We start from the raw sequence: 18,952 nt of genomic DNA on the forward strand, positions 1-18,952 counted from the left end.
CCTCTGGATATGACGCTGAGCACCGACAGGCTGACCCCCCCACCCCTGTAACCTCTGCAGCAATGCTGGCAGCACTTATACAACCTCTGGTTATGACGCTGAGCACTGACAGGCAGACCTCCACCCCTGTAACCTCTGCAGCAATGCTGGCAGCACTCCTACAACCTCTGCATATGACGCTGAGCAGTGACAGGCTGCCCCCCACCCCTGTAACCTCTGCAGCAATGCTGGCAGCACTCATACAACCTCTGGATATGACGCTGAGCACTGACAGGCTGACCCCCCACCCCTGTAACCTCTGCAGCAATGCTGGCAGCACTCATACAACCTCTGGATATGACGCTGAGCACTGACAGGCTGACCCCCCACCCCTGTAACCTCTGCAGCAATGCTGGCAGCACTCATACAACCTCTGGATATGACGCTGAGCACTGACAGGCTGACCCCCCACCCCTGTAACCTCTGCAGCAATGCTGGCAGCACTCCTACAACCTCTGGATATGACGCTGAGCACTGATAGGCTGCCCCCCCCCACCCCTGTAACCTCTGCAGCAATGCTGGCAGCACTCATACAACCTCTGGATATGACGCTGAGCACTGACAGGCAGACCCCCCACCCCTGTAACCTCTGCAGCAATGCTGGCAGCACTCATACAACCTCTGGATATGACGCTGAGCCCTGACAGGCTGACCCCCCACCCCTGTAACCTCTGCAGCAATGCTGGCAGCACTCATACAACCTCTGGATATGACATTGAGCACTGACAGGCTGCCCCCCGCCCCTGTAACCTCTGCAGCAATGCTGGCAGCACTCATACAACCTCTGGATATGACACTGAGCACTGACAGGCTGACCCCCCACCCCTGTAACCTCTGCAGCAATGCTGGCAGCACTCCTACAACCTCTGGATATGACGCTGAGCACTGACAGGCTGCCCCCCACCCCTGTAACCTCTGCAGCAATGCTGGCAGCACTCATACAACCTCTGGATATGACGCTGAGCACTGACAGGCTGACCCCCACCCCTGTAACCTCTGCAGCAATGCTGGCAGCACTCATACAACCTCTGGATATGACGCTGAGCACTGACAGGCTGACCCCCCACCCCTGTAACCTCTGCAGCAATGCTGGCAGCACTCCTACAACCTCTGGATATGATGCTGAGCACTGACAGGCTGACCCCCCACCCCTGTAACCTCTGCAGCAATGCTGGCAGCACTCCTACAACCTCTGGATATGACGCTGAGCACTGACAGGCTGACCCCCCACCCCTGTAACCTCTGCAGCAATGCTGGCAGCACTCATACAACCTCTGGATATGACGCTGAGCACTGACAGGCTGACCCCCCACCCCTGTAACCTCTGCAGCAATGCTGGCAGCACTCATACAACCTCTGGATATGACGCTGAGCACTGACAGGCTGACCCCCCACCCCTGTAACCTCCGCAGCAATGCTGGCAGCACTCATACAACCTCTGGATATGACGCTGAGCACTGACAGGCTGACCCCCCACCCCTGTAACCTCTGCAGCAATGCTGGCAGCACTCATACAACCTCTGGATATGACGCTGAGCACCGACAGGCTGACCCCCCCACCCCTGTAACCTCTGCAGCAATGCTGGCAGCACTTATACAACCTCTGGTTATGACGCTGAGCACTGACAGGCTGACCCCCCACCCCTGTAACCTCTGCAGCAATGCTGGCAGCACTTATACAGCCTCTGGATATGACGCTGAGCACTGACAGGCTGACCCCTCCACCCCTGTAACCTCTGCAGCAATGCTGGCAGCACTCATACAACCTCTGGATATGACGCTGAGCACTGACAGGCTGACCCCCCACCCCTGTAACCTCTGCAGCAATGCTGGCAGCACTCATACAACCTCTGGATATGACGCTGAGCACTGACAGGCTGACCCCCCACCCCTGTAACCTCTGCAGCAATGCTGGCAGCACTCATACAACCTCTGGATATGACGCTGAGCACTGACAGGCTGACCCCCCACCCCTGTAACCTCCGCAGCAATGCTGGCAGCACTCATACAACCTCTGGATATGACGCTGAGCACTGACAGGCTGACCCCCACCCCTGTAACCTCTGCAGCAATGCTGGCAGCACTCATACAACCTCTGGATATGACGCTGAGCACCGACAGGCTGACCCCCCCACCCCTGTAACCTCTGCAGCAATGCTGGCAGCACTCATACAACCTCTGGATATGACGCTGAGCACTGACAGGCTGACCCCCACCCCTGTAACCTCTGCAGCAATGCTGGCAGCACCAGATTTTCCACACCTGCTCCCCATTTACACCTGAGACCTTGTAGCACTAACGAGTCACATGACACCAGGGGAGGGAAATGGCTAATTGGGCACATTGTGCCATTGTCACTTAGGGGTGTCATCACTTTTGTTGCCAGTGGTTTAGACATTAATGGCGGTGTGTGGAGTTATTGTGAGGACACGCCCAATGTACACTGTTATACAAGCCGTACACTGACTGCGTTACATTGTATCACAGGGTCAGATCTTCAGGGTTGTCCCAAGAAAAGACAGAAGAAAAGATTTACAGAAATGTGAGGCAGTATCACACAGGATAGGATTAGATACACGGCTCAGCAGGCAGTATCACACAGGATAGGATTAGATACACAGCTCAGCAGACTGTATCACACAGGATAGGATTAGATACACGGCTCAGCAGACAGTATCACACAGGATAGGATTAGATACACGGCTCAGCAGACTGTATCACACAGGATAGGATTAGATACACAGCTCAGCAGACAGTATCACACACGATAGGATTAGATACACAGCTCAGCAGACTGTATCACAGGATAGGATTAGATACATGGCTCAGCAGACAGTATCACACAGGATAGGATTAGATACACAGCTCAGCAGACAGTATTACACAGGATAGGATTAGATACACAGCTCAGCAGACAGTATCACACAGGATAGGATTAGATACACAGCTCAGCAGACAGTATCACACAGGATAGGATTAGATACACAGCTCAGCAGACAGTATTACACAGGATAGGATTAGATACACAGCTCAGCAGACAGTATCACACAGGATAGGATTAGATACACAGCTCAGCAGACAGTATCACACAGGATAGGATTAGATACAGCAGGCAGTATCACACAGGATAGGATTAGATACACAGCTCAGCAGACAGTATTACACAGGATAGGATTAGATACACAGCTCAGCAGACAGTATCACACAGGAGAGGATTAGATACACAGCTCAGCAGACAGTATCACACAGGATAGGATTAGATACAGAGGCTCAGCAGACAGTATCACACAGGATAGGATTAGATACACGGCTCAGCAGGCTGTATCACAGGATAGGATTAGATACACGGCTCAGCAGACAGTATCACACAGGATAGGATTAGATACAGAGCTCAGCACACAGTATCACACAGGAGAGGATTAGATACACGGCTCAGCAGGCAGTATCACACAGGATAGGATTAGATACACGGCTCAGCAGGCAGTATCATACTTGTCAGGATTAGATTCTCCAGGCGGACAGTATCACACATGATGGACTTAGATACATGCAGTACTATTTATTGTAACAATATTGGTATAAATGTTGCTAATTGGTGAAGATTGGCGCGGATTGTCTGTGCAGATGTGGCGAATAGTAAGACTTTCCATTCATGCGTCGCCTGTAGTCGGTGAAGGCGGCCACTTTACGGGTGCATCTACATAATTACTAGGAGTCCGTGTTATCAGGGAGGACGAGGCGCTTAGTACCTCATACCTCTATGTATCACAACTTCCTAGTGACCCTTTTTATTTAATTTTTTTATTATTTTTAAATAAATGCACAAAATGGCAGCTTCCGCTGTATGTAGGTGACGCTTCCAGTTTACAGGCTTAATTAGTAATGCTGCGCATGTAGCCGGACGAGACCTACAGCAGCCAATCAGATGTCAGTATAGCTTGTACACCACTTGCTCTGGGGTTGCCATGGCAATACCCATAGGCTAATGGTTAACGCTGTGTCATGTGACCTCCAGTCTTACAAACCTGATCTTATGAGTCATGATGTCACCATGGCAACCCCAGAGCAAGCGCAATATTCCCAGAGGAACAAAGGGGCAGGTTAATCTAAGATTGTTCGCCGTAGATGGCGGTTTATAGAACATTAACCCGTTAATTTCCGGAGTGGCATATGGCACGAGATGCAGGATTATAATGATATTGGCCCCCTGAACTTCTGTTCTATGGCTGGTCTAGTAATAGACATTGTGCAGGAGTTGCAGGGGCTTGATGGGACTTGTAGTTCCCCAAGATGAGGAGGATCACAGATTGGTCTGAAGAATTGTATATAAATGTGCAGCCTGTGTACAACTATTCACGCCCCTGCAGATGCTGAATGGAATACCCCCGAGTGCCCCCCTCCAGGCGTCCGTACTGCTGCTCTTCATATCATTTACCATAATCCACATTATCGGGAGCAACGCGTTTCAGGCTCTGCCCAAGGCTCTCTGGGCTCCGATTAATAAAGGACGTATTGTACAGCCTTTATTTCATGTTACAGATGCACTGAGGTCGGGGCGTGCCCCCCTGCGCCCAGGATCTCCAGCTACTGCTCCCATCAGAAAGCGCGCACTCCCTGCCCCGGCCATTTGGTGGCGCTGTGGGTCAGTCTGTGTGAATAGATCTTCTGTGCCACCAGTTTTCTATAAACAGCAGAATATTAAAATACATCTAGTAAAAAATCTCCAATTCTAGTGAAATTATCAGGAAGGGGGTGTTATAAAAAGTACAAGGCGTCACAGATCGGGGGCACACGGCGACGACACAGGAGGATTGTTCAGACGCGATGACGACGCTTGTGTTCGGTTCAGGATCCGTCTCCTTATGATACGTCTGATGAGCTGATATAAAGAGAGGGAAGGGTTAATCGGATATTAGAATACTGGTGCATAGTAGCCATATACTGTCCTGCTAGAGCTTGGCGGGCGGGCAGTGTTTAATACTTATTTAACCCTTTAGACCCAGGTGGGTGAGGGGGGTTCTAGACTGCCTTCTTTTTGGTCTGAACTGGGGTCCGTTTTAGGAGTCTGGTCTGGGACCTCATTCAGGCCTCTTTCACACGAGCGATACGGATTAGGTCCGGATGCGTTCGGTGAAACTCGCACCATTTTGAAAGCACGTTCAGTCAGTTTTGTCTGTGATTACGTTCAGTTTTTTCCGCGCGGGTGCAATGCGTTTTGATGCGTTTTTCACGCGCGATAAAAAACTGGCGGTTTAAAAACAACATCTCCTAGCAACCATCAGTGAAAAACGCATTGAATTCGTGCCTGCTTGCGGATGCGATGCGTTTTTCACTGAAGCCCCATTCAATTCTATGGGGCCAGGGCTGCGTGAAAAATGCTAAATATAAAACATGCTGCGTTTTTCACGCAAAGCAGAACTGAGGCGTGAAAAAAACCCCACTCATGTAGACGGACCCATTGAAATGACTGGGTCCGGATTCAGTGCGGGTGCTATGCGTTCACGTCGCACATTGCACCCGCGCGGACTTCTCGCTGGTGTGAAAGGGGCCTGAGCTCTGGAGTCGGGACTGGTGTGAGGGCTCTAGAGTCTGACACCTGCTGGAGGTTGTAGTCCTGACCAGGGGCCCGGTCGGACTCACTTCTCCTCTCTGGAGGCGATGAACGGCACGACCTCTCTCTCCGTTCTTCCCACCTCAAGGTGATTCTTCTCCAGGTTTATCACACACTGAGGAGTGGAAACACAAGGAATTATGGGAGGGAGAAGCGGCATCAGGTGACGCTGATCCTAGTGTTTCCTGGGATCTGGTCTTTGCCCCGGGTTACAGCACATTGTATCCGGTGCAGGGAGCTCAGCAGAAGTGACATCATCAGGTCTGATTGTCGAGGGCCACAGGTATACAAGAGGGAGATTTCCGGGGATCTTACCTTCAGGGAGCGCAGAGCCTGGAGACCCAGGGAGAAGCTCTGCTCCTTGTCATCTGGAGGAGAGAGGCCAAGATGTGAGGACCCTCAAAACAATGCATCAAACAGAACGCAGTAAAATATCCCCCTCAAGATAGAGGGTCCACTCGTTCACACCATCCATGGGAGGGGCCAAATGAGTTGCCCCTCCCCCACGGAACCAACAGTGCTTCCAGTGAGCTGGATGCTAAGTGCTGGGTCATTTTAAGATCTCTGTTTGCTTCCAGTGAATAGAAACACAATTGTTTACATTCAAAGACTGGAAAACCTTACATACCTAACGCTTCTCAGAGCTGAGGAGTCGTTACAGTCATACCAGTTTACAGAACCAGGACATTGCCTCTACAGGATACTGTGTGAACAGGACTAGGGGTATTATCCTCCCTATAAATGCTCATGGCATGCTAGGAGTTGTAGTTCTGCAGAGATTGGTGACCGTTGTTCTAAATGAAAGCAATAATTCTTTCCATTCAAAGGCAACAAACAGAGATCTTGAACACAATGATTTCTGCAGGTGATGGAGGCGTCGGCTCTTCATGTAGCGTCTGATACCCACCGATAACGGCGGCGGTGCAGTCCAGGGAGATGCGGCCCAGCGTCACCGTCAGGAGCTCCACCTGACCAATGCTCTTCATGTTGTAGGGAAGCGATAAGTTCTCCTCCTCCTTGTATGACCTGAAATGTTCCTTCAGCCTGAGACAGAAAAGAGGGGAAGATGTGACGTCCCAAGAGGTTCCAGCGCCAACACGAATTCTTCAAGGGACCCTATTGAGAGTGGAGCGAGCGGTGTCCAGACTCATAGAAAGTCTACGAGTCTGAACAAAGCACAGTCCGCAGAAAGAAAGGGCCCCCGACCCTTCATTGATTTACATTCAGTGACTGAAGAACTGATGCTGCTCACAGCTAAGGGTTTGCTACAATTGCATCCCGCGCAGACAACCTAGACCTGAAGTTCTAGAGGAGGCATCCTCAAACTGCGGCCCTCCAGCTGTTGCAAAACTACAACTCCCACCATGCCTGAACAGCCTACAGCAGGGCATTGTGGGAGTTGTAGTTTTACAACAGCTGGAGGGCCGCAGTTTGAGGATGCCTGTTCTAGACTGATATATTTTACCTGCACTGATACAATGTAACAAACGATCAGGAAAGAGATGTGTGCATCTGATATGTTTATCTAATAAAGGGTTATCCAGACTGATACATTGTAACAAGTCCAGAGAGCAGAGCAGGGCCCCAGTAGGTTTACTTCACTGACAGCAAGCAGAGATCTTCAAGAGGAGTTGAACTACAAAGTGTATTAGAAAGTTTGAGAAGTATTCATTTTATATGACATTCAGACAATCCTTAGTTGTATCTGTTCTGGAAAAGCTGGGTGACAACCAATATGGCCGCCAATACTGCTCCCACACTGTTGGTCACCCAGCTTTCCCAGGTTCTGACAGATCAACCCCCTAGTTATACAGCAATAAGAAAGTGGAGGAATTCTGTGACAATCCCTGTAATGGCGTCCGTAATGGTTGTCACCCAGCTTTCCCAGAAACAGATCTCGATGAGAAACTCTCTTCAGTAGTTTACACGATCTTTCCCCTCGCATTTCTGTGAGGTGGGGATGGGGGGGATTACCAGATCGCTTTAATACTGCGCCATTCTATTTATTAGTAACATTTTCTGCGTTTTCATGTTTAATGTGCAGAATTTGAGCGCGGTGACCTCTGCCGCCAGCTACTGCTCCGGGCACAGGATTTATGTGGTGCTGTCCCTTTAAATTGAAATTCCTCTTCACCTTAGAGGGGAACTCCAGTGTCCATATATGATCTTCAGGTACTTAGGCATGATAACGCACTCTCTCACTTCCAGAGCTGCATTCAGAATTCTGCTGGTTTCCTGTTAGCAGCTGAGGGGGCAGTCATGTCTGTGGCATGGGGAGAAATCACAGACCCAGCAGAATAGAATTCAGAGGATAGAAACGTTACCCCGGGAGTAGAGACCAAAGGACTAACGCGCCTCAAAATGCAGCGCAAAGTGGACATTTTATCCGAAAGTACTGGTCTACTGACAGTAGCTACCAGCAGAATTGTGAATGCAGCTCTGGATGGGACTGGAGTATTTGCTGGGTGACACAAGGCACAGATCTCCGCCCTGATGATCGTGTGAATCGGGGGGAATCGTGCCCCAGCTATGGTCACATAAATAGTGAGTGGAGGATGGGGACTTACCCGAGTCGGTCCAGGCAGGCTGAGGATATGACGCTGTGCTGACAGGACGTGTCAATCTTCACCTTCATCTCCTTCCCTGCGCACTGCGTAAAAAGAAAAACCAAATTACCGCAGGAGGGGGCGCATATACTAGGTATAGCATATTAACCCTTGCAATACACCAGTGGAGGGGGTGAAGGCCTCTATCTTTACATCCATTTACATAGACGCCTCTACCTGACACCAGACAAAGACCGCATTGTCCTCGTCACTCTTCTTCGGGCTCTCTCCCTTCCCATGATGCAGTTTGTTGCTCTGGGCTTCGCACTTTGGGATCCACGTTGGGCGATTGCTCCTCAGTTTTGATAAGTTGCTCTCCAGCAATCGTCGCTGCAGAATGTTGTGCGGCTGCTGCAAAAGTCAGAAACCCAAAGAGTCAGGACCCTGGAAATGTGACCGTCTGCCAGATTCTGTTCCTGCAAGTGCCAAGGAGGCGGAGCTTTACTGTGAACTGCTCTGAGTGACAGCTGTAGCATCCAGCCAAGAGACCACATGGGCAGGGCTGTATTCCCATCTCAGACAAGGGGGGCATATCTAAAAGGAAGCCTAACACGTGGCCGGCGGTCTCGGGTCTGGTCACCACCAAGCCTTCCTATTGGCCCGCCGAAAATAACTGAGCATCGCACTTGACTTTTTTCAGAATCCCCATAGACATTAATGGGAGTGCACAGCGCTTGTGTGGCCACCACTTCCATTCATTTCTATGGGGTCGGCAGAAATAGCGCGCATGCGCATTGCGCCCTCCAACACTTTGCCGGCTCCATTTATGAGATAGGTGTGGGTCCCACCTCTATGGCGATTCTGAAAATCGTGCTCTGCTATTTTTTGGAGCCAATAGGAAGGCTTGGTGTTTGCCAGACCCGGCACCGCTGGCCACCATTTTGCCGGCCTTGTGTTAGGTGCAGGTCACACCTCTGGGACACGCACCTATCAGACAAAGGGGCATATCCTAGTGCATTGTCTAAGATGACACAACCCCTTTAATACCGGGAGCACTTCACAGTGAAGCTCCGCCTCCTGGACACTTGCAGGAGCAGAACCTGTCTGAATAGAACTTCATATTCACATTACTCCTAATCAGAAAATATCTCTCCTTTTCTTCCCAGCCCTTACCTAGCACTGTCAGCAGTTTAGTATGGTCAGAACTGCCTACAGATGCCCTTTTAAATCTGTACCTAATAGAAGCTGGATTATCAGATATTCTGGATGATCAGACAGTAACTAAACAGTGTTATATAAAAGTACGGTGTGATACAATGTAACACTCTATAATGATATTAAAACATGAAAGGACACATCACCGCTAACACGCCGCCACTGCTGCACCTGCGCTGGTCATGTGCTAGAGCTGCCAGCGCCAATGTCAGGGGGCTGCATGATCAGATTCCTCAGCTCGCCTGTTTTTGGGAAAGCTGAGTGACATCCAGTGTAGCACTGCCCAGGAATCTATCGCTGGAGAGGCTGCGACCTGAGGATGTGTGCATCAGAAAACGTGTCCCTCATATGTGGTGCATCACAAAACGTGTCCCTCGAGTGTGGTGCAGCAAACCTCCTCAAAAGTGTGCAGCGTCCTGTAAATGCAGAGATTTCCCTGCAAACCCCAATGTACCACTGATCCTGCATTCACTTACTACACCTAGTGTTATACCGTATACTACAGAACAGTACTGTGCAGTGTCCATATATACAGGACAGAAGTGGTACTGTGCAGTGTCCATATATACAGGACAGAAGTGGTACTGTGCAGTGTCCATATATACAGGACAGAAGTGGTACTGTTCAGTGTCCATATATACAGGACAGAAGTGGTACTGTGCAGTGTCCATATATACAGGACAGAAGTGGTACTGTGCAGTGTCCATATATACAGGACAGAAGTGGTACTGTGCAGTGTCCATATATACAGGACAGAAGTGGTACTGTGCAGTGTCCATATATACAGGACAGAAGTGGTACTGTGCAGTGTCCATATATACAGGACAGAAGTGGTACTGTGCAGTGTCCATATATACAGGACAGAAGTGGTACTGTGCAGTGTCCATATATACAGGACAGAAGTGGTACTGTGCAGTGTCCATATATACAGGACAGAAGTGGTACTGTGCAGTGTCCATATATACAGGACAGAAGTGGTACTGTGCAGTGTCCATATATACAGGACAGAAGTGGTACTGTGCAGTGTCCATATATACAGGACAGAAGTGGTACTGTGCAGTGTCCATATATACAGGACAGAAGTGGTACTGTGCAGTGTCCATATATACAGGACAGAAGTGGTACTGTGCAGTGTCCATATATACAGGACAGAAGTGGTACTGTGCAGTGTCCATATATACAGGACAGAAGTGGTACTGTGCAGTGTCCATATATACAGAACAGAAGTGGTACTGTGCAGTGTCCATATATACAGGACAGAAGTGGTACTGTGCAGTGTCCATATATACAGAAGAGCAGATACTGAGGAACTCTTTTTTATTTTATACAAAAACGTTGCCATAAAATTTTCCAAACAAGGTATAAAGTATATACACTTACCCTACTGGCCCAGCTACATGCATACTATCTCATTCATACCTACTAAAAAAAAGGAGAAAATGAAACCTAGCCTAACGTAAACATCCGATCCGGCTGAGCCCCGACTATATACAAATTTATCCAAATTGCTCAGAACAGAAAATAAATTACAACTTCACAATAAAAAATAAACATAAAATAATCATAATAGAAATATCAAATAACTATTTTTTTATATATATATATATATATATATATATATATATATATATAATTTTTTTTTTTTATATATACACTGCTCAAAAAAATAAAGGCAACACTTAAACAACACAATGTAACTCCAAGTCAATCACACTTCTGTGAAATCAAACTGTCCACTTAGGAAGCAACACTGAGTGACAATCAATTTCCCATGCTGTTGTGCAAATGGGATAGACAACAGGTGGAAATTATAGGCAATTAGCAAGACACCCCCAATAAAGGAGTGTGTAACAGTCCTACAGGCTCACCTGAGTCAGAGGACCGCTGGCTGGAGGTAGGAGTGGAGCCCAGTGGCAAGGACCGCAGGCAGGTAGTAAGCGTGGTCAGACAATCCGGATGGCAACGGTGGTAGCAGTTCAGTAGGTAGGGATAAGGCAGAAGAGTAGTCGGTAGGCAGGCGGTGAGTCAGGGCAGGCGGCAGTAAGCGTGGTCAGACAATCCGGATGGCAACGGTGGTAGCAGTTTAGTAGGTAGGGATAAGGCAGAAGAGTAGTCGGTAGGCAATTCCTGGTCAGCAGTGGACTTCCAGCAGTAGCAGGAGCAACAGATGAGGAGAAGCTTGATCAAGGCTCAGGAGCTCAATAATCAGCAAACTGGAGTGCAAGGGGCTGGACTATATAGGGAAGTACCAGGTGTGGGGAATCAAGGGTAATGAGCAAGGCTAGGCAAGACTGAGGTTAACTAATAGGCTGCAGGGAGGAATGTCCAGAGAGGACGGTAGCCTAGTAAGCAGGGCTACCGCCTGGGATGTGGCTGGTCACGGGTTCGAATCCCGACAGTACCCCCCCCCCCCCCTTCCAAGGTGACCTCCAGGCACCGCAGGGGCAGGCTTACCGGGGTGCCGTTGGTGGAACTCTTTTACCAGTCTGGGGGCGTGGACATTTTCTTCTCGCTCCCAGGAGTTATCCTCGGGAGGGTAACCCTCCCACCCAATTAGGTATTGTAGTCTTCCCCGGTGGATCCTGGAGTCGAGAATCTTTGCGACAACGTATTCTTCTTCACCCTGTACCCTCACAGGTGGTGGAGGGGGCGAGTGGCGGCCTGTGAAGGTGTTCTCCACGTATGGCTTGAGGAGAGAGCAATGGAAGACAGGGTGCACCCTAATGGAGGTCGAGCCGGAACGTGACCTCGTTGATTTGTGCGGTGATCCGGAACGGACCTATGTATCTTTGGGCAAATTTTTTGGAGGGGACCTTCAATCTGAGGTTCCTGGTGGACAGCCACACCTTGTCTCCCACATGGAAGCCCGGGGTGGGTTTGCGACGTCTGTCTGCTCCCTGTTTAAAGCGCCTCTGGGCAAGCTGGAGGTTGTCTATAATGTTCTCTTGTGCCTCCTGTAGGGTTGTTAGGCGTTCGGCCACTGCTGGGAGGGTGGAGGCAACGGGTAGGTGGGGAATGAACACCGGGTGCGAGCCTGTGTTAGCAAAGAAGGGGCTGTGCTTGGTTGAGCTGTGCTCAGCATTGTTGTAGGCGAACTCGGCCGTGGGGAGATGATCAAGCCAGTCATCCTGCAGGTGGGAGCTGAAACAGTGTAGGTATTGCTCTAGGGTCTGATTAGTTCTCTCCGTCTGCCGTTTGACTGAGGGTGGAAAGCAGAGGACAGGTTCACTTTAACCCCGAGCGCCAGGCAGAAGTTCTTCCAGAACTTTGAGGCAAATTGTACGCCTCGGTCAGAGACCACGTCGTCCGGGATCCCATGCAGCCTGAAGACCTCTCTGAGAATGCGCGCTATTTCTGCCGACCCCATAGTGTTCATCCCTTTTGAAGGAGGAAGGTCTACCACAAAGTCCATGGAGATCGAGCCCCAGGGGCGGGAGGGAATCGGGAGGGGTTGTAACAGACCCACGGGAGAGGAACGAGGAGTCTTATTGCGGGCACAGACCGTGCACGAGGAGATGTACCTCTTGATGTCCTCCTTGTATGTTGGCCACCAGAAGGAGCGGGAGAGAAGCTCCTGGGTCTTTCTTGTGCCAAAATGGCCGGCCACCTTGGAGTCATGGTTGAGTTTGAGCACTTCGAGCCGTGCGATTTTTGGTACATATAGTTGTAGGTCCTGATGAAACCAATGACCGTTCTTAAACGTAAGGCTGACATTGCCTGTGGGGTGGGAGAGGAAGGGGTCATTTTCATATCCTTCTTTGATTGTGCCCAGGAGTTCTTTAGAGTAGGTGGCCCCTACGACCCTTCTCTCGGGTAAGATGTTATTTTGGCCCTTGTTACTCTGTGAGGGCTCGGAAAACATTCTGGAGAGGGCGTCAGCCTTGCCGTTTTTTGATCCAGGGCGATAGGTGATGAGATAGTTGAAGCGGGAAAAGAATAGGCTCCATCTGGCCTGTCTGGCTGAGAGTCTCTTAGCGCTGCGGATGAACTCTAGGTTCTTATGGTCAGTTAGTACGATTATGGGGTTGGTGGCTCCCTCCAGCAGGTGTCTCCACTCGGAGAAGGCATCCTTGATCGCCAGTAGTTCTTTGTTCCCGAAGTCATAGTTCTTCTCGGAGGGGGACATCTGGCGGGAGAAATATGCGCACGGGTGTAATAGCATCCTCTCCCCTGTCGGTTGTGACAAAACTGCCCCCACCGCAGAGTCTGATGCATCCACTTCGACTGTAAATGGGAGCTCGGGGTTCGGGTGGATTAGGATTGGGGCAGAAGTGAAGAGGAGTTTCAACTTGATGAAGGCCTCCTGGGCCTCAGGTGTCCAGGAGAAGGGGACTGCCTTCTTGGTGAGTTGGGTGATTGGTGCTATGACCTTGGAGAAGTTCCGGATAAACTTCCGATAGAAGTTGGCGAAGCCAATGAATCTTTGTATCTCCTTCTCGTTTTTCGGAACGGGCCAGTTCATCACAGCTTGGACCTTCCCCGGGTCCATACTTAGGCCCGCTGGGGAGATGATGTATCCGAGGAACTGAGTGGTGGTTCGCTCAAACTCTCATTTCTCTAGCTTAATATAGAGAGAGTTCTGTCTGAGCCTCTGCAGTACCCTGCGGACGTGTTCGCGGTGCTGCTCGAGGTCTTCAGAGAAGATCAAGATGTCATCCAGGTAAACGACTACAAACAGATCCAGCATGTCCCTGAGGACGTCGTTAATGAAGTGCTGGAAGGTGGCGGGAGCATTGCAGAGTCCGAAAGGCATGACCAGGTACTCGAAATGACCATAACGTGTCCGGAAGGCGGTCTTCCATTCGTCCCCAGGGCGGATTCGGACGAGGTTGTAGGCCCCTCGAAGGTCGAGTTTGGTGAAGATCTTCGCTTCCCGGAGTCTCTCAAGGAGTTCGGAAATCAGTGTGAGCGGGTACTGGTTTTTTACGGTTATGTCATTAAGCTTTCTGTAGTCTATGCAGGGACGCAGGGAGGAGTCTTTTTTTCTCTACGAAGAAAAAGGGGGCTCCCGCGGGGGAGGTGGAGGGCCGGATAAACCCCTTCCTCAGGTCCTCGTCCAGGTACTCTTTCAGAGACTTGAGTTCAGGCTCTGAGAGGGAGTAGATACTGCCAAAGGGTATTTCGGCCCCGGGCAACAGTTCTATAGGGCAGTCGTAGGGTCGGTGTGGTGGCAGCTTGTCTGCGTTTTTCTTGTCGCAGACATCCTGGAACTCGCTGTATTGAGGGGGTAGCAAATCCTTGACGGATAGCTTTGAGATGGTGGTGTCTTCGGGTGGAAGGACGGGTCTGTGGGAGCAATTTAGCGAGCAGAACTCTGACGGGAATCGTATGCAGCGGGTTTCCCAGTCTACCGAGGGGTTGTGGGTGGCCAACCAAGGGATGCCCAAGATCACCGGGAACTTCGGGGAAGCGATCAGCGAGAAGTGGATCTTTTCGGGGTGATCGGGTTCTATGAGGAGTTGTAGTTCGGTGGTCTCGTGAGTGGCCGGCCCCGAGGAGAGTGGGGATCCGTCGACGGTTTCCAGGTCAACGGGGGCTGCCTTGATTGTCAGTGGAATGTTCTTTTCGCGGGCGAAGGTTAAGTCCATGAAGTTGCCTCCCGCCCCGGAGTCTAACATCGCTGAACAGGGGAGTTGTCGCCCCTCAATGTCGATGAGGATGGGAATGATGAAATGGGATCCATGAGCCGCCGTATTGTTATTTTCCGGGGCTGCTGACGGGGTTGGAGTCTGTGGTTGCTCCTTTAGTTCCGTGACGGCAATAGTCTTTCGGATCTTATGAGGACATTTGATGGCAAAATGACCCGGCTCCCCACAGTAGAGGCAGAGGTTTTCGGCCAGCCGTCTCTCCTTCTCAGCTGTAGATAGAGACCTACGTAGAGCGTCGACCTGCATAGGTTCAGTTGCTGATTGGGGGTCGCGCTGGGCGTTGGAAGAGAAGGAGTAAGTGGGTCTGTGGTCCGAGGACCAGAGTCTTTCTCTCTTCCTCTCGGAGAGTCTTTGATCTATCCGGATGCATAACTGAATGAAGTCATCCAGATCGTCCGGGGCCTCAACTCTGGCGAGTTCGTCCTTTATTAATTCTGACAGGCCCTGCCGGAATTGGCTCCTCTGTGCCGCTGGGTTCCAGGTGGTGTCCGTGACCCAACGGCGAAACTCGGCGGTGTATTCGGCGACGGAGCGCCTCCCTTGCCGCAGACCATGTAGTCACGCCTCAGCTGTCGCACAGCGGTTGGGGTCGTCGAAGACTTGGCTCATGGCGGTGATGAAGTTGTTTAGGTCGTCCAGGAGCTGACTGTTAGTCTCCACGTAAGGTGATGCCCATGCTAATGCTTCTTCCGTTAGGAGATTGAACATGAATAGCACCTTCTTTTTCTCGGTGGTGAAGGGGGCCGGGTACATCTGAAAATAGATGCGGCATTGGTTTAGAAACCCCTGATACTGGCGTCTGTCGCCGCCGAATCTTGATGGGAGTGGCATGCGGGTGTCTGCGGCCGCGCCGCGGACGTCCAGCTGTTGCCTCTGTAGTTCAATAATCTCCCTTTGCTGGCTTTGGACTACGCCTTGGAGCTGGGCAAATTTCTCCTGATATGTAGTACCAAATTCTTGAAGTTCGGAGACCTGCTTACGCAGAGTGGCCATTGCGGACTCCATAGTGTGGCTGATTATTCTGTAACAGTCCTACAGGCTCACCTGAGTCAGAGGACCGCTGGCTGGAGGTAGGAGTGGAGCCCAGTGGCAAGGACCGCAGGCAGGTAGTAAGCGTGGTCAGACAATCCGGATGGCAACGGTGGTAGCAGTTCAGTAGGTAGGGATAAGGCAGAAGAGTAGTCGGTAGGCAGGCGGTGAGTCAGGGCAGGCGGCAGTAAGCGTGGTCAGACAATCCGGATGGCAACGGTGGTAGCAGTTTAGTAGGTAGGGATAAGGCAGAAGAGTAGTCGGTAGGCAATTCCTGGTCAGCAGTGGACTTCCAGCAGTAGCAGGAGCAACAGATGAGGAGAAGCTTGATCAAGGCTCAGGAGCTCAATAATCAGCAAACTGGAGTGCAAGGGGCTGGACTATATAGGGAAGTACCAGGTGTGGGGAATCAAGGGTGATGAGCAAGGCTAGGCAAGACTGAGGTTAACTAATAGGCTTCAGGGAGGAATGTCCAGAGAGGACGGTAGCCTAGTAAGCAGGGCTACCGCCTGGGATGTGGCTGGTCACGGGTTCGAATCCCGACAGAGTGGTTCTGCAGGTGGTAACCACAGACCACTTCTCAGTTCCTATGCTTCCTGGCTGATGTTTTGGTCACTTTTGAATGCTGGCGGTGCTTTCACTCTAGTGGTAGCATGAGACGGAGTCTACAACTCACACAAGTGGCTCAGGTAGTGCAGCTCTCCAGGATGGCACATCAATGCGAGCTGTGGCAAGAAGGTTTGCTGTGTCTGTCAGCGTAGTGTCCAGAGCATGGAGGCGCTACCAGGAGACAGGCCAGTACATCAGGAGACGTGGAGGAGGCCGTAGGAGGGCAACAACCCAGCAGCAGGACCGCTACCTCCGCCTTTGTGCAAGGAGGAACAGGAGGAGCACTGCCAGAGCCCTGCAAAATGACCTCCAGCAGGCCACAAATGTGCATGTGTCTGCTCAAACGGTCAGAAACAGACTCCATGAGGGTGATATGAGGGCCCGACATCCACAGGTGGGGGTTGTGCTTACAGCCCAACACCGTGCAGGACATTTGGCATTTGCCAGAGAACACCAAGATTGGCAAATTCGCCACTGGGCCCTGTACTCTTCACAGATGAAAGCAGGTTCACACTGAGCACATGTGACAGAGTCTGGAGACGCCGTGGAGAACGTTCTGCTGCCTGCAACATCCTCCAGCATGACCGGTTTGGCATTGGGTCAGTAATGGTGTGGGGTGGCATTTCTTTAGAGGGCCGCACAGCCCTCCATGTGCTCGCCAGAGGTAGCCTGACTGCCATTAGGTAACGAGATGAGATCCTCAGACCCCTTGTGAGACCATATGCTGGTGCGGTTGGCCCTGGGCTCCTCCTAATACAAGACAATGCTAGACCTCATGTGGCTGGAGTGTGTCAGCAGTTCCTGCAAGACGAAGGCATTGATGCTATGGACTGGCCCGCCCGTTCCCCAGACCTGAATCCAATTGAGCACATCTGGGACATCATGTCTTGCTCTATCCACCAATGTCACGTTGCACCACAGACTGTCCAGGAGTTGGCAGATGCTTTAGTCCAGGTCTGGGAGGAGATCCCTCAGGAGACCGTCCGCCACCTCATCAGGAGCATGCACAGGCGTTGTAGGGAGGTCATACAGGCACGTGGAGGCCACACACACTACTGAGCCTCATTTTGACTTGTTTTAAGGACATTACATCAAAGTTGGATCAGCCTGTAGTGTGTTTTTCCACTTTAATTTTGAGTGTGACTCCAAATCCAGACCTCCATGGGTTGAAAAAATTTGATTTCCATTTTTTTATTTTTGTGTGATTTTGTTGTCAGCACATTCAACTATGTAAAGAACAAAGTATTTCAGAAGAATATTTAATTAATTCAGATCTAGGATGTGTTATTTTTGTGTTCCCTTTATTTTTTTGAGCAGTGTATTATTATATTTTTTTTTTTTTTTTTTTATATTACACACATATATGAGAAAACAAACCTATACTAACCCTACCAATCTATCTATCCCATCACCTTCATCCAGGGCCAACCTCTGCCTCTTGTCCCTCCATGAGGCCAGCCCTTCCACCACCACCCACACCCAGCCCCTCGCCTCATGTCCTCCTATGTCCGCATAGTCCAGGGCTGGATGCAGGTCTCCCCATACAAAAATATGAACCCCCCCACCCCATCCCACCCAACCTAACTACACCCCACTTACCCTATCATACAATATATACATCTTATAACAACCATATCAATCTATACAAACCAATATTAAAATCCACCCGAAGGCCCAAGTTCAGTCATTTGCAAACCTTTCTTCAAAAACTCATCTTAAATACAAAACAAAAACCTAATGTGAAATCCTCAGCCCAACACCAGGAAAAGTGCTACTGAGGCTAAGGCACATCAAAGGTGAAGCCTCTCCAGAGGTAAGAGACCCCATCCGTACCCACCTTCTCGCACTCATGAGAGCGAACCTTCGCCAGGTCACCTAGAATGTTCCTACACACCTCTTCCACAGGGAGGACTTTCTGCTGGGTTGAAACTAAACACCGTGCGTTCCATGTGAAGTACCTGATCACTATGCTAACTATAAAAGCTATGCATGGGTCCCTTCTTCCCAAACCTTTGAATGCTCCATAAGCCCATTCCGCATAGGAGAGGTTGGCTAGCCTAGGCCAGCCAATGGATGCACCCACCCGTTTGTATACCTCTGTATTAAAGGGACACTGAAGCAGGAAGTGCTCCATACTTTCCAGTATGTCGCCACACTCCTCCCGGGGACAACCCCTTTCATCAGAGTTCCTGTACTTCAAGTTGTCCCTTACATACAGCTTCCCGTGAAAGCAGCGCCAAGCCAAGTCCCAAAAC

At 50.5% G+C, this 18,952-nt stretch overlaps 2 protein-coding genes across 2 annotated transcripts in view; one reads left to right on the forward strand and one right to left on the reverse strand.

Annotated features, from left to right (window-relative positions):
- Positions 1-18,952, forward strand: part of LOC120980829 (tetraspanin-8-like) — a 94,649-nt gene that overhangs the window by 4,846 nt on the left and 70,851 nt on the right. The window lies entirely within an intron of this gene.
- The window catches only part of NRIP3 (nuclear receptor interacting protein 3), a 33,393-nt gene continuing 19,092 nt past the window's right edge, over positions 4,652-18,952 (reverse strand). Inside the window, exons 2-7 of the mRNA XM_040410145.1 lie at positions 8,434-8,607; positions 8,218-8,300; positions 6,558-6,694; positions 5,966-6,018; positions 5,680-5,765; positions 4,652-4,918 (exon numbers count right to left, since the gene is read on the reverse strand). Coding sequence (XP_040266079.1) covers positions 4,900-4,918; positions 5,680-5,765; positions 5,966-6,018; positions 6,558-6,694; positions 8,218-8,300; positions 8,434-8,607 — 552 coding nt within the window. The 3' untranslated portion in view covers positions 4,652-4,899. The remainder of the gene's footprint in view (positions 4,919-5,679; positions 5,766-5,965; positions 6,019-6,557; positions 6,695-8,217; positions 8,301-8,433; positions 8,608-18,952) is intronic.

This window comes from Bufo bufo, chromosome 10 (genome assembly GCF_905171765.1).
Source record: "Bufo bufo chromosome 10, aBufBuf1.1, whole genome shotgun sequence".
In the NCBI taxonomy this organism is placed as follows: domain Eukaryota; kingdom Metazoa; phylum Chordata; class Amphibia; order Anura; family Bufonidae; genus Bufo; species Bufo bufo.